Source organism: Barbatula barbatula, assembly GCF_947034865.1.
Source record: "Barbatula barbatula genome assembly, chromosome: 19".
Classification (NCBI taxonomy): Eukaryota; Metazoa; Chordata; class Actinopteri; order Cypriniformes; family Nemacheilidae; genus Barbatula; species Barbatula barbatula.
This window is the reverse complement of record NC_136782.1, coordinates 13,078,476-13,101,840: the sequence shown is the minus strand read 5'-3', so window position 1 is coordinate 13,101,840 and position 23,365 is coordinate 13,078,476. Positions and strand designations below refer to the sequence as shown.

Genomic DNA, 23,365 nt, shown 5'->3' with positions numbered 1-23,365 from the left:
ACTTCTATTGTGTGATTCACAGGCATTCAGTCAGGGCTTGAATAGAGCTTGTGCTAACATAACAATGAACACTCGCTTTCCACTTGAAATTGTACATGCGTGTCATTTGGCCGCCCAGTATCAAACTCTGTGTATGAGCCTACTTGAACATAAACTCGGTGTATTTAAAAGCCACTTGAATGGAACACCATTAAATCTACACGTCATAAAGACATTTGTGCCAATCAGCTAACATTTTCCTGCAAACCCTGTGCCCACTACTTGAAAACTCGCCCAGCGCCTCCATTGATGACTGCCCGCTGTTTTTTATTTGGTAGCAAGATTTTCACCTTCTAATGTGGAACAAGGATAATGTCACACCTGCGGTCATTATATGGAAACATACGGATAAAGAGTTAAAAGGTGGTTTAAAAGGTCAGGCGCGTAGAGACCCTTTGAAAAAGCGACCTTTCACTACAATCAAAATTTCAATTTGCGGTGCATAACCAGCAACAGAAAAACATTTCTTGTTATTCCCAAATAGCAGAGCCAATCTCCACATTCATTATTTGACATTATCCGCCGGTCGCAGGGCCGTTCCCATAATGAGGAGACGGTGGAGATCAGAGCTCCACCCAAAGCACAGCTGACATCAAAGCTTTCTCCAAACACCCACCACACACGCTTAACAATGCTCAGCCTGAGCTCCCACCAGCCTGTTGCTACCGCTGAAAGTTGGGAGGGGATCTCGCTTCTCTATAAGTCATCCTTTATTTGCTATCTCTGCAACCTCCGTCTTCCTCTCTGAGGGGCCTGACTGGCCATGCTTGGGGAATGAGGAACAGAGAAATCTCTTTCTCTCTGCAAGCATTTACATGTGACGTGTGATAACATCTAGCTGCCCGGGCTTTACCGCTTTGCTTGGGAGTCTTATAGTGAACCAGCAGGATGCAGCCAACCGTTGTGGCCAGACTCACACAAAACACAAAAAGCTCTGCATATTCATGCATAGATCTAAAAATTCACAGAAATTTTCTTTCAAAAACAATTTCAATGATTTTAGTGCACAACACTATTGTTAAATACTGGGAGGTTTGCGATGATAAAGCTTTGAAATACCCGCGATGCTGCTTTTTTTAAAATGGTAGTATCATAGTACTGTAAGTAATGTTGCATAATGCTGCAATGTTGCACATCTCTCCTAAAAATGTATGGAAACCTGTTCTGCATTCAGTGGTAGAGCTAGAGTTTTATATTTGGGGTGGCCAGGTTACTTAAGGGGGTCCCCAGACCATGACATAAAATGAGTGTGTAACCCTGATCTGACATCGGTGATGATTTACTTCTCAGAGTTCCTCAATCTGTGTCACAAATGTTACAAATTCAGCCTATACAAAACAAGTGCGCAATGTTGTTAGATTTATGTCATTCTAAATGTGTGTAGATGATAGATAAAATATACCTGATGAAAATGTTGAAAACACAGTCTAACCCTGATAACTTGTTTAATTTAAATAGAAACAAAGCAGCACCTGAAATGTCTTAAAACAGAGGTGTCAGTTATACATAAAACATATACTCATTGCATAGGACTGCAAGATGAAAACAAAATCATTGATGCTGATTATTGCCCTTGATGTTGTAATCTTGTTTTGATTATTACTTTCAGATATTATAATACATGAAAACTACTCGCTTTTATCAAAGTGCACAGTAATTCTCCAAGGAACCTGAAAATCTATTTATTCAAACAGGAGAGATAGAAACAATCAAAGAATATTCAACATAACTAAAACACTCAATGCCTTCAGGTTATACATGGAAGAGTCTGAATACTCAACATGATGAATCTTTTTTTTACGTCGTATCTGTACGAAGTTTTAATGATAAACTTTATTAACGGGGCGCACTTTAACACAACTCTTCATTACCGGTGAATCATCTCAACGCCTCTGATTGGCCAGTATATTCTTACTTTGAACTGTAATTGGCTGTAATACTTAAAGCTGTACAGGAGCAAAATGTAACGCTGTTACATTGTTACATTGCAACTGTTGTAGTTAGTTTTAAATATGTAGGGGCCGTTTTTCCCATTTTATCTGGAATTTGGAGGGCATTTTTTCCCAAAGCTTCTGTAAATTTCCGACCCAATGAAAAGTGTTACTGGCTAATGATGTAGTCACAAATCACTGTGAGAACAGACTGCTCCGTATGCTTTCAAATGGCTCTTGCGATACGTAGATATAGTCTCCACAGTCGAACACACCTCTTGCCAGTTGGCACACAGGTAGCATCATTTAAAATGAATAACTTTTATGTTACAGTTGCAAAGACTGACAATACTCTTAAAGAAAATATACTTTCGTCTAAATTAACTATCAATAATATATTAAGTAATTTAATATAGATTTGTAAATGCATAGAGTGGTATATTAGATAAAATAATATATACAATATATTAAATAAGACAAAAATAATTTAGACTTTTTATACATAAAGAAATAGATACACCTTTTATATGATGCATTATATTCCATTATATATATATTATCATAATAGAAGTAATAAATCTGTATTTAAGGCAGTTTAACAAAGGGTGACCCCTTGCTTTTTTTGTGCTCTACGTTCATTTGCATGCAAACAAAGACTCTTTTACAACTATTGCACAAATTGTATAGAAGATATTTGTTCTCAAAATACACTAGACTTGTGCATTTACCTAAAGAATTTAGCCTACATACATTTTTTTTATAATTAAATTTTTTCTAGCTGTATTTTTTAACTCACGATTCATATATCAATCAGAGATTGTTGTAATTTAATTCTCGCAATGATTTGTGCAATGTTTTGAATATGAAGAGATATTCTCTATAATATTGCTTATGTATTTGTACATACAGGACATGCTTCTGCCCTCTTAAAAAATGGGTGAATGACGCCCCCGATTGCAGCTATTTGTTTGCTTCCTTTTAATCTTTTGTCAGTCTTAATAATAAATAAAATAAATATCAGATTTTGCGACAACTTTTCCCTGTTCTAAACAGAATAAAGATAGCCGTGAACGCTAATGCATTGGGTCTTTCTGCCCTGACTTTCATGTGCGGTAACATCATGTGCAAGCCCTGCTGTTGAATGTCAAAGTAAAAGAGATGTCAACGAGATATCAGGGGTGTGGACCCCCCTCTGGCTCCCCACTGTATTATGAGCTATGTTAGCAATTTATTCGAAATTTTCATGGACTACCTGTTCCCATGTCCAAAGATTACAGAGTCTTTTAACCACTGTAACCAATGGTAATATCACCATTAAAATATAAACAAATCCACAATAACCTGTGAATTTACTGTCAGCTGGCCATATCCAACCTGTACGAAATTTAAACTTAAGGCTTGTCCACACCGGGACGATAATCACACGTAGTTATCGTTGACGTTTAACACCTTGTGACTAACTAAAGTATATGTGTGGACATACCGACGTGCAAAATGGCAGGCGTAAAAGCATCATTTAAACAAAACGCCTTTGGCTTGTTTTATTGCTTTGACAGGCCATGTTACAAATTGGCCAACAAATGAGATCACCACTTTTGTTCAAGTGCCTGGAGCTGCTGCTGAAAAACGTCTTTAAAAAACACTGGCGATAAGCCCTTGCGATTATCGTCCCGGTGTGTACAACCCTTTAAAATACTTTTCACATCTCATAACTTAAAACAACCTCATATAGATGAGACTGTTTAATGTCTCCTCTTTGATTTATTAGCAAAGACAAGACTCACCTTTATATGTGATATACAAAACACAGACTACAATACAATATAAAACTACAGTTTTTTCCCTCATAAAAGTCTTGAAGGCAAAGGAGCAAAAACTGATTATTTCTGAAGGTCAGACATAAGTGGACTAACTAAAATGCAGATATGGTTCCCTTAAAGTCTATTCAGGCTGAGGAATTGTACAATGAAGTTCTCCACATGTCTTTTGATTTATTCCCGAACTCTTATCTGTCTATACACTGGCAAGACATAAGAGAAACAGTCCCATGAACCCGTGTATCAAAGTCTTTATCTGTCCTCTAAAATCCTAGTTCACAGACACACTCACACAATTTAATTACTGCAACAAGCAGCGAAAGCAAACATATTGGTTAAATGTCTGTTTCTGAAAAAGGCGAGTCTTGCAAATTCCCCTCTGACGTCTTATAAAGAGAGTGTAGTTACTCACCGCTGGCTCTCATGACCCTGGGACTTTATCAGACTTTATTTAGCTCTCATCTCTCTGAATCTGTCTCTCACCCCAATTTCTAAGGAACGGTATACGGCCATGTTAAAACTTGAGCCTGTTCCGACCAATTAGCTGTAAAGTTTGGGTCAAAGGATAATTCTGAGGCCACATGATGAGCTTGTTAAAAGCTCCAGGGGAAAAACTACACACTTAAAAAGAGTGTTTCTTTCGACTCGGCCATACTGCTGTCACTCTCTCTCACACACACACATACACACACACACATACACACACAGGATGTGCAAAACAACATAACGTGCTTTAAAAATGAACTAATAAGCAATGAAGCCTTACTGTAATAATACTACTTAGCCTGGTTTGGGGTTCACCTCAAAATGCATTTGTGTCAAAAACAACTCCTGACATCTCACATTGCTTTCCAGCTGCAGGCCTGATCTTCCATATTTCATCACATCCATGTTATTGCTCTCCCCAGGCTGCTGACACAAATTGTGTACATTACAGAGGAACGTTATGGTTGCCGTGGCAGTTTTATTGGCGTCTGGATGAAGACATAAACTGGTTATTCATGATTTCCATCAGTGATAATGCTAGACTCCTCAACTTCTATTTCCCCAGATTGTGTCAGAAGCCTGCTTTTACCCAGGCACGAGAATGCATGCTAAGTGATAAATGGGTATAGACATAAAGAATTCACACATAGAGAAGATCGTTTAAATGCTTTAAAACGTGAGGCGTTTGTAGCTTATGGCAGTGTTTCTTATTTTTTCCCCCCTCAGAGAACAACAAGAAAACCTTCATGCACACCAAATCAGAAATGTGTTCCTTTTGACTCAAATTTCACTAGATATCATTCAGTGCTGTTATTAATGGTATGAAAACATGAGACATGGTTTGTATAAGAACCTTGGAAGAAATGTTTCATTAGGTAACCAAACATGGTTTTTGTATGACAACGGGGTGAAACACCTTTTGTAGCACCTTTTTCAAAGTGTATACTTTGTGTAGTGAACTATAACAATGTACTATCAGAATACTAACTCTTTGTCCTACAAGTATCTACTACTATCCATTCTACTTGGTACAAAATTAGCAAATTCTTTTTAAGGTAATAAACTTATACTTATACTTCACAGTAAGTGTAACAGAAGTAATCTTTAAGTACAAAAATAGTTACAGTACAAACCACTGTATGACTGTATATATATACATGTATATGTATATACTACTTAATCAAAAGAGTAAACACAACAAGCCAAGTAACATGTACAATTAATAATATTTCTAAGTAAAGTAAATTTCAATCAGTAGTAAGATTTACTTATTTTTTTAACGTATATTTTAACAAAAATATAAAGTAAGTCCTATAGTTGTTTTTTACAGGCCAAAGATTCTTAAACATTTCTCTCAGTATAAGTCAGGTTTACTTCAGTGTGATTTTAATCTACTTTTGTTTTCTGACTAAATGTGTAAATAAAACTGTCATTAAATTTTTTCTAGCTGTATTTTTTAACTCACGATTTTTATTTTACAGTACACATTTGACAAAGCAAAATCATTCCAGGTAGCCCCCTGAGATACACACACCTTTGGCTGGGAAACACTGCCTTATGGTCTAAATCAACTGGTCTCGAGATGATTTGCCTGGCTTGTGCCAAACCAGCTGGTGAGGTTCGATATCTTATGAGACAGGGAGCGAATTTGTAGTTTAACTCACAGTATGTGACAGGAAGTGACTCCTCTCCAATGTTCTGCATGGGGTGCAAACTTGACAGAGCTTAGCAACTAATGTTGTCCCCAGACGCAGTGATAAAACACAAATAAAACAGACAGGCCTAATAAATGAGGTCTCGTGCTGAGAGAACAAGTAAACAAATTCAATTGAGAAGAAGAGCGTGTGATGTTCGCTCTCGGAGCAGACCCAAGCAAATTTAATCTAATTTACATAGCTGTGTGTGTATTAAAAGGCCCTGCTGTGAGTGGCTATGAAGGCTGGGTGAGATAAGACCAAAACCCGCTGCTGTTTGAACTACACAGAGACTGAGCTCTGGTGGCGAGGGGAAGAATCAGAGCGAGACAGATTCGAGGCGGGAGACTCGGCCTGCTCTCAGCAGGGGAAAGAGGCAGCGGTTGATGTCTAACCTTCGGGGAAGGAGGAGCCTCAGCACTCTTCCTGAATCCCCATCCGTCCCTGCTGCCGGGCCTCCGCTGCAGGTGGCATAATCTCAGGCCTTGATTAACTACTTCTATTACCAAACTTAATTACAAAATCGTCAAGAGCGGCCCGCGCTGGCCGAGCATCGGAGCAACCCCCTGCAGGAAGAGAGACAAATAAATAAACAGCGTGGCTCAGGCAGCCAGATCCTGGCAGCTATTAGGCTCCACAGAGCCCAGGCTAATTAATAGCCTACGATGCTATCGATGGGGGAAATAAAGACAATTGACATTCGCCTCTCTTGAGCCCAGGAAGAAACATACAGGGATGAGCCAAGCTGGGTAAACCGCTGTGTGTGTTTCTTTCTTTTTGAATAAAGGGATGCAAGGTCTTGTTACGTCCGCTTGTCTTGTGTTAACAGCGTTATGAAATAACAGCAACATTTTTAGAGTTTAACTGTCAGTAATGTCAATAACAACGAAAGATACTATCTGTATTATGTACATTACTTAAGCTCATATTTAAATATATATATATATATAATATAATATATCTTAAAGGCATTTTGAGTAAAACGTCTCTATGTAACAAGTGCATACAAAAGACATGGGCCCATATTTATCATGCTTCTGAGAATTACAAACAAGAATACTGCTAAGAATTGACTTCAGAGTAAAGAAATTCTCGGGACAAAGCTGCGCTTATAAGTGAGTTATAAATCATCTCGTAATTCAAGTGAAGGATAGGACAAAATCGTACGTTTCCGGCTAAGAGATGATTTTTCGACACTTTGCTGTGCCGCAAACGGGATTTTGGATGACGACATGGAGCAATCATTGAAATATTTTCTTATTTAAGAATATTCTTTGAAACATTCACATTGAATGGTGATATTCCTAAAATGAGTTTACATTTCACAATAAAGACAAGACAGGACAATACATCATGATATACACATTGAAAATGAAAGATAAACACGTTTTCCATCATGTCTGAATTACACATTTGAAACGGTGCAGTAATTTGTTTATATTTGCTTTAGTCGGGTAGTTTTGCTTTAAATACAATGTTTTTTCTGTATGAATGTTTTCTACTGTATGTGAAATCAATAATGCATAACGCCTATTTTTATTGGCAAAATTTATTTTTCCATAGATATTAAGGATGTTGCCATTTTTAAAACCCTTTTTCATACAAAATGTGCAAATCATTTCTGCTAAAGTTTATAACAAATACAGTTAGATCTATAAAAAAACAAGTCCTAAACTATGTCAAAGCTAAGTAATGTGAGTGCGTGATAGACACTGCAAACTATTTTCACTGCATTACTGCTCTAAGGGCACACAGGCTGGCTGTGTGCCCAAACAAACTAGCCTCCCATCTCACGCCTCCAGAAGGGCATTTGCACTCAGTGTGCCCCGGGGACACAGCCGCTATACTATCTGGCTTAGGGAGCACAGCAAAGTCAATGAGATCACACCACATCATCTCTGAACCTCAGAACGGGAAAATCTCTCCCTCTACCGAGTCCTTGGTTGGAGTGCAGGCACCAAAAGCCCATTTTAGAATTAAAAGGTGCCCTATCATAATTTCCATCCCGCTTAATAGTACATCTTCATCGCACTACCCCTCAGAATGGGCTGAATGATATTATCCATTTGGGAGAATCATCATTTCTGGTACAAGCCGGTGGAGGACACCATCTGCCCGTAGTTGCAGAGTACTGACTCCTGATTTGCCTGCTTGATATCGCTCATTACCCCATCCAATAAAATATAAACACAGGGTGTCCCCTATTAAAGCACATTCTGTAGAAAATATTTACCAGTCTGAACATTCTTGTCATTGCTCGTTTAGTGGAGAGAGAGGAACGCGTGGGTGAGAATGCCGGTCGGAGGCTGCTAGCTTGAGTGCGTGAGGTGTCGTGGTGTTTAATGGGGTCTGTTTATGGAGATGACTGGTGGAGATTCTGGCAGAGCTGTGGGAGAGGACACGGAAAATTGATCTTACCACAGCAAAACCGTTGGGAAGATCAGACCTGCTGAAACTGGCAAGGCTGTAGTGAACTTGACTTTCTGCTTTCATAATGATAGAATGAGGACAGAAAAGGTCTAATTTTCCTAATGTTGTAGAGGATGAATCTACAGGACCAGGAGGTGCTGGCAACATGATTCGTGAAGTTTAGCTGATGATCGATCACCACTCCCATGTTTCTGGCCGTTCTGGAAGATATCATTACCCATGCATTTGCAAAAACTTTCACATATCCCTGACAGTGACACAGTGTTGTCAGTGTTTAAATAAACAAATTGTCATAATGTTACATGACCACACAAGTATTCAGACAGGATTCATTTTCCAGACGATGTTTGAGTTGCAGTTATTACAACTGGAGGTCTGTGATTTCATGTTCTAATATGGATAGGATTAGTTTTCCTGTGTACGTATTTAATTTCTTTGCTCATCAGATAAGATGCCAGCCGCATCCGTATTTATTTTATACCAAAAAACTGGCAAGAAAGATTAATTCCATAATGATGGTACACTAGGCAGTGCAATATGAAAATCATATTTTGTCACAAAAGTTGCATGTTTTAGGAAAATAATACAATACAGTCAGTAATAGACATTTTCTAAAAACCGTCGAGCCATAAAATGCTGTCACCAAAGTTGTTTAATTACCATTTTATAATCACAAGTTTATAAATTAACAAAATAATTGCATTAGCAACACACCAGAGTAACTAACGTTTTGTTTTTAGTTTGTTGGAGTAATATTTATAAAATATTTTAAAATAGTTTTTTTTTAGTTAGTTCAGTTTTTTACTTTTTTAAAGGGGTGATTCGCCAGAAATACGAGTTTTTCTTTGTCTTTGGTGTGTTATAAGTTGTCCATGCATGTATTAGACACGTAAAATTGCAGAAATTTAAGTGTCGGAACAAAAGATGTATTTTATCTGGAAGCGAATGCTCACCCAGACCTGCCTGAAACGCCTCGTGTAACCACACCCTGGTGAATCTACGTCAGTTTGTAACACGATTTGTCTTGTAAATCTCATTGTACTGTCACCGGCGTGGAGACGATGTGTGTTTTGTTGTGAAAAGAAATCATATTTGTTTGCCCTGCCTAAAGACTATACGACAAAAAAATGAATGGTTAAATTTTATTTTCCACACTGTTCCAGAGAAGTACAATCCAAATGTTCAGGTTTGTGCAGAGCATTTCACTAACGATTGCTTCATGAATCTGGGCGAGATCAAGACCGGCTATGCACGGAAGCTTTTGTTAAAAAGTGGGGCAATTCCAACGGTTAAAACTCTGCAAGGACTGTCTGGTGCTTCAGATTCGGAGCATGTAAGTACATTGTAAAAGACTTTGTTGCAGACTAACGCGAGTTGAGTTTGATGTTGTTTCTTTGTGTGATCTGCAAATGCAGACACGCGTGCAATGTGGAAAAAAAGACAACTTTAATTGGAACATAATTACTGATTATTAGGACTTGAGGCAACAAATGTCGTATTTATAATGGGGTTTATTGTCTTTGTTGAGTCGCGATGAGACATGGCGAAACACTGGTTGATCAAGAAGGCCCGAAGCACTTGTGGTATTTATTATGTTACCATTCCCTGCTGTAATGCAAGCTTGTTTCTATCTCACAAACTCTGTATGATGTATATGGTTGTTTGTTTATAGTCAATTACTCTTAACCAATCCTTTACATCCTGCTCGAGTCATGCTGGCAAAGTTGTATCGGCTTGATCTTCATTTGCCTGATCAGATTCTTTAAATAATACTGTTATTATTTACTAAAATTTTATTTGACTTCAATTAACATAAATATTTAAAAGATTTAGGTTTATTAAACACAAACACTGATAAAAAAATGAATAGACAATTACTGTACCTCCTCATGAAAAACGACTTCTGTCCAAACAGGGCTTTAGTGCACATATGGCATAGCATGAATTTGCAAGATGCCTACCAGAAAAATCAATTTAAATGTGCCAACAATGTGTGGAGCTCCGCCTCACATGTACCTCCCTCCTTCACCTACTGCACATACTGTCCATGCCTCCAGAAGATAAGTGTATGTACACATGTGGACCAATCTGCCCCACAGCCACAGGGTAGGACTGTCTTTACCAAGTCCACTAGCACACAATGGACAACTCTAGACTGTTACAAAGTTCCATAAAAGGGAAGGAAGGAGGCGGGAACCGGCGAACAATTTAACAAAACTTTAATCAAATCAAATAAACAACAAACACGGAAGTAAAAGGCCATAATACATAAACACAAACTTAACATGTCCGGGCCCGGTCCTCTCTCGCAATACACTCCTGCCACTCCTCTCTTATGCTTTCTGAGCTCCTCCGTGAGAGATGCGAGACCGGTGCATGCACAACTGATGCTCATTATCACTCACGTGTCCGGCCTCGCGCCTATCCCTCACGGCTCTCGTCCCGCCCTGCTCGCCACATAGACTTATAGCTGTCAGTGATGTACCGCCTTCTCTCTATTCTTTAGTATCTCTGGGAAGATTATCTCTAAGCATCTATCAACATATGCAGAAGAGAAAGCATGTGCATTTGTTGATGTTTGTAAGAACACGCCCTTGTTGGTCTTTCCATGAAGCCTGGCAGCTTCACTCGGGAACCTGTTGCCAAGGCATCCATTTACTTCGAATAGCTGCTAATCTGACACAGAGCATTATGGAAGCATTCCGCTGTATTCACCACATACACAATATCACACACAAAAACACTCCAATTTCACATAAATGTCAGTATTCCAATTTAATTTACGTCCATTAGAGCAGTAGAAATGTAATATTAGCAGGCCAACAATCGAAATGACTGCAGTATCATGATCTCAAAATCAGATTATCTGTCCCCAGCATCACGTGTGCCACTGGCAGGGGCAGATTAAGGTGGTCAGGGGTCCCTAGGCTGCTCTTTGGATGCACCTAAATCACTGATGTAAACGCTGTCACGCGAACTCCGGTGCGCACCAGGGTACCGAACCCTGCGCATGCGCTTTAGATAATTACAATATTTACTCAAAATGTACTCAAATAAGAGATGCATTGTAAAATGTAAGAGATGATAGCATTGGTAATTTACCTTGGATTTGAGCAAGAGTGAGCCTGCATGGTTTTGTGCAAGTGAAATTGGAGCGGCAAATGTATAGTAATTTGATGTTTCAAGATTAAACCACGCTTGACAAAAGCCAAGCTTGACAAAAACCACTTGTCACATGACTAGACTAGACTAGACTAGACTAGACTAGACTAGACTAGACTAGACTAGACTAGACTAGACGCAATTAAAGGATTTGAGCCATGTCTTCAAAGACATGGCTCAAATGTAGCAAACAGCAATCGAACAGAACGAACGAGCACAGGACAGAAGACACAAGGGCATAATATAGGGGACACTAACAATGGGTAATTAGCAAGGACAGGTGAAGGGAATCAACACTGGCGGGAAGCTTAACAAGGAAATGAGGGGTGGGCCAAAAGACGAGACAGGCGAGCGTAGACATCGTACACAAACAATGACCATGCGCTGGCACACAAAACAAAACAAACATTACCCTGACACAAGACTAGAAAAGGATGACAAGGAGGGCAGGAGCATGACATAATCAAGCTGAGACACCAAACCAAAGCTGCGTCATCCTTTTCTAGTCTTGTGGCAGGGTAATGATAGTCCCATGTCTCACAATAGCAGTGACGTAAATGATAATGATTGCCATGATTTCACCAGCAGCTGATTGGACAGATGTGACCCAAATGTTATACTGTATATCTTATGGGCCAATGAGGGTCTATTTTTTATTCGCGCTGAAGTAAATTTAAAATGAAAGAAAATGTGGCTAATCAGAGCCCCCCAAACAGGTGGGGCCCCTAGGCTGCAGCCTAAACAACCTTTGCGTTAATCTGCGCTCTGCCACTGGGGATGATACTGTGGGGTTTCCTTATGAAATGATACAGCATCTTACTCCCCAGTGCATACCTTGCAGTATATATTAAAGGTGCTGTGTGTAATTTTTTGGAGGGCAAATTGACAGAAATGCAATATAATATACATAGCTATGTGTTCAGAGGTGTATAAAGACCTTATATAATGAACTGTTATGTTTTTATTACCTTAAATGTTTCTCAAACTTTTTAGTTGTAAGGCCCCCTTTGTGTAGGGTGCATCGCTTTGCCGAACCAAATAACCCCCCCCACCAAATAAAGTTTTATAATCTTAAACTAAATGTTTTTATGACACCGATTACATATTCAGTAATGCAATGCTGAAACATATTTTTTTTGGTTGGTGGGCTTATTTTTCTGATGTTTGATTTCATAGTATTTATGATAAATTGCTATATTTCATAAAATGCCACAAAATCTGTGGCCACGACCCACAGTTTTGAACCACTGCCTTAGAATGAGCTATTTCTATCAACACACACCGCGAGTCCCTTTACATTGAATTCACCATGTTGTTTCTATGGTAACCCTAAATGGACAAACTGCTCTACAGCGTGTTTCATAAATACGTTATCTCCTTCAGCAAAGAATCAAAAACGTGACGCCATCTTATTTCTGTGTTCGCCGCGTAATTTCATACACTATAACTTTGAACGTCGCTTTTTTAAAATAGGGTAAAGTTTAGGCACTGTGTACCTTGCTAAATAGTGCGCGTACACTGCATGGAGAACCTTATCCCAGAACGCAGTGCCCTTGACTCGACCTTCCATGTCCACTATGACAAATGAATAGGAAAATTCTTGACTCACATTACAAGACGAAGGGAAAATGCTTAATTTCTTATTTTTATCCGAAGTGAGCTTAATATGTATGAAAAAGTATGCATGCAAAGTACACTATACAGGAAAAGAACCATTGTGAGCTCTGCAGTAACATTAAAAAACTAACAAAGACACACAGGGAAGCTACAAAAGGACAGCCACGATGAAAGGAAAATGTCGCGTGAAATGGAGACGAGAGAAAATAAGCGTTCCACTAAGAAAACGGTGATGTCTTTGTGAAACTAATAAGGTTGAGCGCGATCACCAGCTGTCGGTCTGATCTTTGCTGTCTGCAGTATTGAACAAAGTTTTGTCTACCGGCCATACGCCCATCAATGACTGCCAGAGCCCTCCATATGGGAACAGGCTGTAGAAGTGTGAGAGAAAGCTGACAGAATTTTGGAAGGTTAAAAGAGCAACAGAAAAGTGTGCGTATGACATAAGGTGACAGTCACAAATTCAATGTCACTCGGAAACCAGTCTGCTGTTTGACAGCAGTAGCCCTCTGTTCCTGTTCTCTCTCGTGTCATATACAGAGAAGCAGGCGACACTAGCACAGGTCTTTTCTGTCAAGTCTGTTTTCCCCAAATTGTTGTTTTAAGTCAGAACAGAGAAAAAGCAAGTTAACTCATCAAATTTAACTTTAGAAGCTGAAGATTGAGTTTGAAAACAGATGGTGATATTACTTTGTGAAAACAAGGTCACCTTTACGAGAACTGGTGACAGTAAAGCACTTATTTAACAAAACCCTGCTTCTGTTGTCCATTTTCTAACCACACCAGATGGCACACCTGATAAAGTACCCCCTCACGTTACAAAAGCAATGCCATGGACATCCAGATCCACCAATAAAATCACAAGACCACGAAAGTGCCAATTAACACAAATTCCATCACGATTGGTCTGGCTCTCCCTGCTGGCCCCTCCAAACTCTGTATATCCACAGTTTATTTCCAGCACACATCTGATCGACAGAGGAAAAATAATTTTAATTTATAATTTAAATGTTCTAAAATTGGTCATGCCCAAAATCATATGAATTCCCTTTTCTGTTTAACACAGAGAATACTCTTTCCTGTCAATTATCTACAGTATAATGAAAGTAAAATAAGACTGGTACTGTCTAGCTCCGAAATACCAAAAAATTTATCATAAGAGCATAATAAAAGTGGGTCAAACCACTGTATATTACTTTTTTGAAGCCTTTTAAATGCTCACTGTGAGGAACATCCCAAAGTCGATGTTCACTTAAATTCGTGACTTCTGTTCCAGCTCCCTTTGGCATGATCTTGAGTATATAAGAAGCCTTTTCTGATTCCCTGATCATGTAAATTTTATATCTTTTAAATTTGAATGCTTGATGGAGCAGAATTTTGATCTGCTTTCTTATGGGCTTTTCTCATATTGGAGCTTCAGCCCCATTCCTCCTTCAACTACAATAAATGGAAAAAAGAGGCTATGTTACTTTTTTTTTAACTACCATGATTAAGAAAAGAAAGTCAGTCTGGCCAACAGTTGTGGATTTCTGCAGTCTTTTCCACCTTTACATCAAATCTAGGTGTGACGGACAAAAAACATTGTGTTCTTGGCAGCAGACACAAGTGTAACCACAGACAATGGTGTGTTTTACCTCCAGCTGATGGACTGATGTGGCCGTGAGTTACTTTACCTGCCTTAGGCCATCTCTGCTGTTCTGCATGATCCGGAGGGCATAGTTCGAACGCTGTCCTTTGCTGTTGAACTCGATGTGGCCCGTTAGACCTTCCAACTCTACCTATCCGGAGAGATCCACAAAAAGCTGTGTTAACGCTATCATACTATGGCAAGCCTCCTGTATTTTGTATGAGGCTTCGATGCTTTATTGATTTTTAAGCCTGTGTGGACGTACTGGAAGCATTTCAACAATACAAAGAACAGCAGAGGAAGTGGGCTATAGGATCACTGTACACCACGCATTGCATGATGCAGTAATGACAAACTCATGGTCGTTAATCTTTAATAGCCGAGTGAGATTTCTGGGATTCTGCTGAAGACAGCAGTTCTGACGTGGGCCCTTAGGGGTACAGAGAGAAAACCAAATGACAGATGAGGTTGCGACGCCGGCGGGCGGGATGACTGGCAGGTCACGGGATTTCCCAGTGGGTCCCTTACCATCCTCAGGTAATTCATGAGACTGGTTCCGTGCTCCCAGATCTTGGAGGACTTGCAGGAGAGCTGAGTGGCACCGACGTTCTGGCTACGGTTCAGTTCCTGCACAGCTGCCACCACCGTATGTACCGCATCAAACAGCAGTGCAGATGAAAGCTGGAACACATACAAGGTAAACACAAAGCAGAGCAGAACTCAATAAAATGCAACTAGCTGGGACGGCAGTATTTTTTGTATAGAAATAAGGGCGCCAAGGCACATCCGAATTTAATGTTTCTATAATATCCAATCTACCAGGATGCCTCCATCTGGTTGCTTTCTGTACAGTATCTCACAAAGTACAGAAGTATATGCTATCTCACTATCTGATGTTTCAAACTTTCAAAACAACAGAAGGAGGACCAACACATACAAACACATTCCTGGTCTTCTGATTTTTATTGCTGTAGGATAATGCTGAAGGATTCTGAAATGAGGACATTGCAATGCATTATGAAACATCACAGCAGTTTCGAGTGGGCAGAGATGTGTGTGTGTCATAGGAATTAAATGAAAAGTTGAGCATGTACTTGTGACTAAAATAGCCATCAGTATAAATGTCTCTGCCTCAATCTCTTCATTCAGAAGAAGAATTGTGTATCTATTCTGATCAGATGTAGGGGATTGTCCAGGCTACACTTATTAGGTGAATGCAAAATGACAGCATGTGTGTGCTACAGACTGTTCCACTGGTTAATCTTTGCACAGAGAAGCCATTCTACTTTTTAGCTAATGAATTTCAAGGGTTTAAATATCCGTTCAGTCGCTGTCTTCCACATCAAGGACATATAGGTTAAGCTAGTTTCCCTCTGCTACCATACGCCTTGCATGCGAAACATCTCAATTTCTAGGCCGGTGTATAACTGAGCTGAATCTCACTGTTGGGTTTCGTCCCGTTCTTCCTCTCATCTGTCCGCGAGCCGACAAACTTCCTCCGATTAATTAAAGATTAGACCTAATTAAATGGGAAATGCAACCCGAACTACTTTCTAAAAGCAGCTTGCATTTTTTTTTAAGTATTCCCCGTAGGTTTCATTCAGAAAGCGAAATGTTAAACAAATCTTTAAAATTGATAATCAATGTGATATGTATTGAAATAATTCTAATTCGATCTATTATGGCATTATGTTTTTTGAATTCTCATTCCGATTTGATAGAGTACAAACTGGAGTGAGATCAGGGGGAATACATTATTCAGATGTTTTCATTTGCAAAGTAACAGATAAAACAGGGCGGACGTGAACATGCAGGATATGTGTATTCCTCAGAGTGTGTGCTATGAATTATAGAACAACAGCCCCAGATTCAAGGTAACCGTGAGGACACGGTTAGCAGGATGAATCGGAATAACTAATTTAGCATGCTTGATCACATGAATTACTATATATATAAATACTGTACCTAGCTAACACATTTGGCTGTTCTGTATAGTATATGAGCGTGCACTGTAAACACAAATAAAATGACAAAACTTTGAGGAAGAAAAATATTTGAGGAAATCCTCTGGCTAAAAGAAAATTTAATGGGGTGGTTTCACAGACAGAGTTTAAGCCTATAGTGCCAGACTTCCTTAAATGTTAGAGGTGTTTTAATCGAAAAAAACTTGCACTGACATATCTTAGAATATATCAGTGCAATTGTATTGTCTCAAGATACCCAACAGTAATGTTTTTTAAGTATGTTTTTACAAAAACAATTTAAATATCCTAATTTAACTAAGGTCTAGTCCTGGTTTAAAATAATCCCTGTCCGGGAAACCCCCCGAATGTGTGGGCATTGACAGTCATTTACAATGTATAGGGTAATAGTACATTTGTCACAGTCACCAGCTGGAGTGCCCTTATGCGTAAGAGGGCAACTACTTAAATGTTCCAATTTATCCTGGATTCAGTCCTGGTTTAAAATAATCCCTGTCTGGGAAACAACCCCATAGAGTTTAAATGTATTAAATTTAGCTATAAAATAAATAACATTTGTTCCTTTACTACACAATGAATCTTAATTCCTGTGGACTGTAATCTTGTTTTGGACCTCTTTATACTGCTGCCATCATGAATCAATCAACATTATGTTAAAATAGGCATACATAATTCTGTAAAGCATTTTGTGGATTTTTATGTTAAATCTTTTTGTCATGTTGTGATTCGTTTCATTGTTGCATGAATTACATGATGGTGCAAATAAGGCCCAGTTGCCAATGCAGCATTTTGGTTTTCACATCTATGTCACTAGCCTACTGCACACAGTGAAAGGGGGCTTGACTGCTTTAACAAGAAACAGTGATTTAACCCTGTATGAACATTCAAAATCAGCATTGCCTGTGTGCGTTTCTTACCGGCGTCCCTGCAAAAGGTGCGTGATCACAGTTCTCCTGCCAGGATCGGTTGAGGCTGAGGACAAAGTCCTGAAAGAAAGGATGAGTCCAGTTGAAAACGGAAAACCCCACGATGTTCACCCGTTGATCTGCTAAATCGTCGAGTCGCAGGAGCGAGAATTCCTGCAAGGGAGGAGATAAAGCATTAAAGTTAATTCACCGATATGAGCTCTTCCTATCAACTTGCCAACCTCAGGTCCCCTGTCGAATCTAAACAACCTAATGATGCCCACAGGAAGTAAAACAATACCGTCAGGCTCATTAACAAGCGGTAAGGTAATTCTGCCAGTTCCTGAAACGAGTAATTCAATTCAGCCAAAGCTAATGCTTAGGAGAGCATTAATCCCAGCAGCTATTGTGCATCAGATCCCACGAGGGCCACTCCTGAGATGGTGCAAGAGCGGGTGAGAAAAGGTCTGCAGTGTTGTCAGTCTGCACGTGCTGTATATCAGCTGAAGGTTAATAGAGATGTCCCTGCAGTTGTTGCTGACAGTATTACAGCATATGACGCTGTCATCATCACTGGCTTGAGGGACAACAACGATAGTGTGAGGAGGGAGAGGAGTTATAGTGCTGGACTTTTGAAGCGTACAGTATATATCAACCAGAAAGAGACGAGAAGAGTAAAAATGAGAAACGAGAAAAACGAGAAGTGAATGAACAAAAAAGAAGATAATAAGATGAGACGAAACGAGACATGCTGATGCAGTGCAAAGAGAACAGATAATTGAGATAAAATAGAAAAAGACTACAAGAGATGAGACGAGTCAAAACAAGATGTGGGTGTTAGCAGATAAGAAGAGACAAAACAAAATGTGAAATCACTTCCAGAAAAAAAGGAACAGGTGAGAATTGAAACATGCATGGTGCACAGAAAAAAAACTGGTGAATGAGATAAAAAGGAAAAAGGCAGAGAACAGATGAAAAGAGACGAGTTGAAACCAGATGTGTCTGTTAGCAGATTAAAAGAGACAAATAGAAATATGAAATAACTAAAAGAGAAGAGAAAAAGACGAGAAATAAAACATGCAGATGTGCAGAGAAGAAAACAGGCAAATGAGATGAAATGAGCAAAAAACAACACAAGATGAAAGGAGTGGAAACAGGAAGAGAACAGATTACAGAAGATGAGATCAACCATGAGCAGATGAGAAGAAAACCAAATGAGACAAAGTGAGATGTGCAGTTCTTCTTAAGAGAGACAGACACCTTGCGAGAAAAGAAAAGGGAAAAGAAGATGAAGATAAGAGTTGAGAAGATGGACATAAGAGATGAAATGAGTAGACATGGACGGAGAACAGATTAGAGACGAAAACATAGAAAGGACAAGGTGCGACAGGCTAAAAGTATATAGAAGAAGAATTAGTGACTAGCTAAGAGATGTACAGGAAGTATTTTGAGGCTTTGAAAAGAGAGAGTTTGTCTACGTCTTCAAGAGCAAGGGTCAGGAAAGGTGAGTGAGCATTCCATAGATCCACAATAGCAAATCCCCAGCCTTACAGGAGGTGGCATGCAGCAAGACTGAAGCCCCTCAGATCAAAGACAACACAATTCTGGCCTCTCATTACACACACAAAGCCAGATGAGGACAGCCGCCCGGGCCACGGGTAGTGCACAACACAAGGGATTAAAGCTTCTGCCGAGCAAAGGAGAAGAAAAGCAGAGAACGCAGTGTCATGGGAGTGCAGAGACAACATTTTTTACCGCAGAGCCTGCAGGAGTCAGAACGCTTCAGTGGAGACTCGGAGGCAGAGACCTCGCTGAATTCTTCTCGTAGCAAACACAAGCAACAGACAGCTCACCTTTTCTTCCTCTCATTCACTAAATGAGGGCCATTTTTGCTTTTGGCCCATTTGTTGCTTTGAGAAAAACCAGAAATCCCATAGTGCATACCCATGGGTCAAGATTTAGCTGGTTAACATGGGCCAGTTGTAGACACCTACATATTGCAGCCAAAACATCTTTCTCGAAAGAAGGGTTTTGAAAAATGTGTAGTATAAAATTAAGAGACCGTTTCAAATGTATTTTCTATTTATACAGTAGGTATGTGTTTAGATACATTTTAGTCGATTCAATTCCTGACAATATTTTAAATAAACATATTGGATCTATTTGCATTTATTCACAGAAAATGAAAACTGGAGAAATAGGTCAAATTAACAGAAAATATGCTCTGTATTTTTCAGAACTTAAATACTGCAAAGAAAACAAGTTCATATTCACTTTTAAGCAATACGATAGTAATATTTTTGTAATTAGGAAATGTTTTATGTGATTTTATCACAGTTTTCATGTGCCATGTACTGCTGTCAGTCTTTCTCATTGCTGTTGCTTGTCCAGAGGTTTGTTTTTGTTGAAACTCAACAGACACTGGACTGGAATGGCCACCATACATCTAGAAATGCTAAATGAAAATTTGGAATGTGCTTTTCTACGTCTGTAAAATTGTATTATCGAAAACATTTAGCCAACTTTTGGACGGACTATTATTCTGCTGCTGAGGATGCACTCTTATCTACTTGAAACATTATATATATTTTTTTAAATGATGCTTCAACAAATAGTAACATTTTATTCCAGGACAAAACTCTCAAGCTCACTCTGAAGCCCCAAACTTGAAATGTAATTATAAAACTGAACAACGCTTGTCATTTCAATTATTTAATTTTCAAACCATTTTCTAGAAACATTAACTACCCCAAGCGACAGTCATTACAAACATCTGTGTATACCAAAGAATAAATAACCTTTTTCAAAACAACACTGCAGTTAAATCCTAATGTAATGAGCCACAGGACTATACAACAGGTTCATCTGCTGTTGCACATACTGCAGGCCAACACAATTGCACAATTATGAATACACCTTATTGCAAATGTACTCATTGATTAGCATATAAGAGCGCTTGAACGGCTAACCCCTCTGCTGTCTGAGCTCCTCAGTTCAGTCTGACAAGCCCGACAGGGACGGAACTGTAATTACTCTCATAGCGCATGTTAATACATCATTAAAACAGAGACAGTGTAAATGAGCAGGTCATTATGCATGCAGCACTTTGGTACCTGAAATGCAAGGTCACCGGATATCTTAAAGCTACACCTCTTGTACGCGCACATTTGCGACCGAACGTGCCCTTAAAGGGACAGTTCACCCAAAAAGAAAAACTGTCTTCATGTACTCACCCTCGAGTTGTTCCAAATCTGTGTAGATTTATTTGTTCTGATGAACACAGAGAAAGATATTCAGAAGAATGCTTGTAACCAATCATATTGGCCCCCACTGACTACCATAATAGGAAGAATTGCACAAAATAAAACATTTTAAAGAATGTAGGAAAGCAAACAGCTCCGGAGCACTTTTGACCAACACAGTAATTTTTCCTCTGGTAGTCAATGGTGGCCAAGAACTGTTTGGTTACAAGCATTCTTCAAAATATCTTTCTCTGTGTTCAACAGAACAAAGAAATTGATACAGATGTGGAACAACTCAAAAATAAGAACAGAAGCACAAACTGATTTTTAACTGTTTGGTGGATGTAAGAGAAGAGGGCATGGAGACAGCTGGACCCCTGGGAGAAAAGCCGCTCCTGATCTTTGACAGAATGACAGAAGAAGGGAGAGAAAAAGAGAGGACGAGCAAGAGAGAGAAAGCTGAGGGAATGGGTAGAGGAGATGGAAGAGAGGTGAGATGCTGACAGGATGGCAATGAGCCCCCTGACAGACCCTGTCACCTGAAGATCAATCAGAGTAGCAGAACCTGGGCCAGATTTTTGCTGCCACATAGGCTGATTCTTTCTGTCCCCCTCAATCCCCCTCCACACACACGCATGCATATTGCTTGTTGTGGCACAGCCAAACAGAGCTAGGAATAATGAGCTCCCTAGAGATTTACTGCATCCAATGTGGTAAATCCGTAGATGAACCACTGATCCTACACCTATACATCATCACGCTTGTAGGAGACTCCGCCCCCTGGCACACATCTGATACACTTCATTTGTTTGACAGTGTATACGGAACAAACAAGGAGTGAAAATCTGACATTTTGAAAATCATTATCACAGATAATATTACTACCGCAGGTGCTGCACGTCAGACTGAGAAGAAACTAAACCAAACACAAATGTAATAAGGCAGCGCTAAACAGGCAAGACATTCCGAGGTAAACCTCTGGCAGAATAACTTTAGGAAGTGAACTTCTGACGGAGTCCTATCCAGATCATTAAGTAGCTCACTGATGCGCTCACGTCCAATTGCTGGCATGTAGACAGCAGCGATTTGGCTGTTCAGTTGTGGGTGTTAATTGATTCTTAGAGCTGTGCGGTGTGATTAAGTGGTCGAGGCCGCTGTTATGATGTTCTGAATAGCTTCTGCGAACATCCTTTACGGTGTCGGCCGAAAAGTGGGGAGAGCTGCCAAAACAGGCGAACAGAAACTTGTCTTTCTTTTCTTAGAGAACAGGGAAAAGATCAGTGTCGTTTACCGATTGAAACACATTTTTTTAGCGATTTACTCACAGACATGGCTTATGTACTCATTTGTTCGTTCGACCACAAACACACCTACGCGAGATCACTCATTTGTGCACCGGTCGGAACAAAAACATACATTTCCAGACAATGAATATTTAGGGCAAGGAACTCCTGTGAGAATGGTTATTACACACACACTTAGTGCCACCAATTGGCACTAAGAGGCCTAAAGTGTGCCAAGAAAACATCCCCCACACCATTACACCACATGATGGATCCATGTTCTCATTCTGTTTACGCCAAATTCTGACTCTACCATCTGAATGTCTCAACAGAAATCGAGACTGATCAGACCAGGCAACATTTTTCCGGTCATCAACTCTCGGTACCTGGTGGGGTCTTTTGCTGTTGTAGCCCATCCACCTCAAGGTTGTGCATGTTGTGGCTTCACAAATGCTTTGTTGCATACCTCGGTTGTAACGAGTGGATATGATTCAGCTTGAATCAGTCGGCCTATTCTCCTCCTACCTCTAGCATCAACAAGGCATTTTCGCCCACAGGACTGCCGCATACTGGATGTTTTTCCCTTTTCACACCATTCTTTGTAAACCCTAGAAATGGTTGTGCGTGAAAATCCTAGTAACTGAGCAGATCGTGAAATACTCAGACCGGCCCGTCTGGCACCAACAACCATTCCACGCTCAAAATTGCTTAAATCACCTTTCTTTCCCATTCTGACATTCAGTTTGGAGTTCAGGAGATTGTCTTGACCAGGACCACACCCCTAAATGCATTGAAGCAACTGCCATGTGATTGGTTGATTAGATGATTGCATTAATGAGAAATTGAACAGGTGTTCCTAATAATCTTTTAGGCGAGTTTATATGCAATGCCACAACTAAACTTTTAATTAACTTTATGAGACCATGCATGATCTTGTTATGTCTGCTGCTGTTGTAAATTATTAATGTTCTCGTTTTCATCCATTACTCACAACATTACAGCAGCCACAACAGTTTGTTTGAAACGGAAGATATTACAATATCACCCGGCTAATCTAGCTCTATATATACTGTAGATCATCTGACTAAAGTAAAGATTTTCATAAATACTGCAGGCTTTTCCTGGAAAACAAAACTACCACTATCTGTAC

At 39.6% G+C, this 23,365-nt stretch overlaps 1 protein-coding gene across 2 annotated transcripts in view; it reads right to left on the bottom strand.

Annotated features, from left to right (window-relative positions):
• The window catches only part of grik4 (glutamate receptor, ionotropic, kainate 4), a gene marked incomplete at its 5' end in the record, with an annotated part of 131,757 nt that overhangs the window by 30,665 nt on the left and 77,727 nt on the right, over positions 1-23,365 (bottom strand). For both annotated transcript variants that reach the window (XM_079480717.1, XM_079480718.1), the window contains 3 exons: positions 14,850-14,954; positions 15,332-15,484; positions 17,703-17,864. In XM_079480717.1, the coding sequence (XP_079336843.1) occupies positions 14,850-14,954; positions 15,332-15,484; positions 17,703-17,864 (420 nt within the window). The remainder of the gene's footprint in view (positions 1-14,849; positions 14,955-15,331; positions 15,485-17,702; positions 17,865-23,365) is intronic.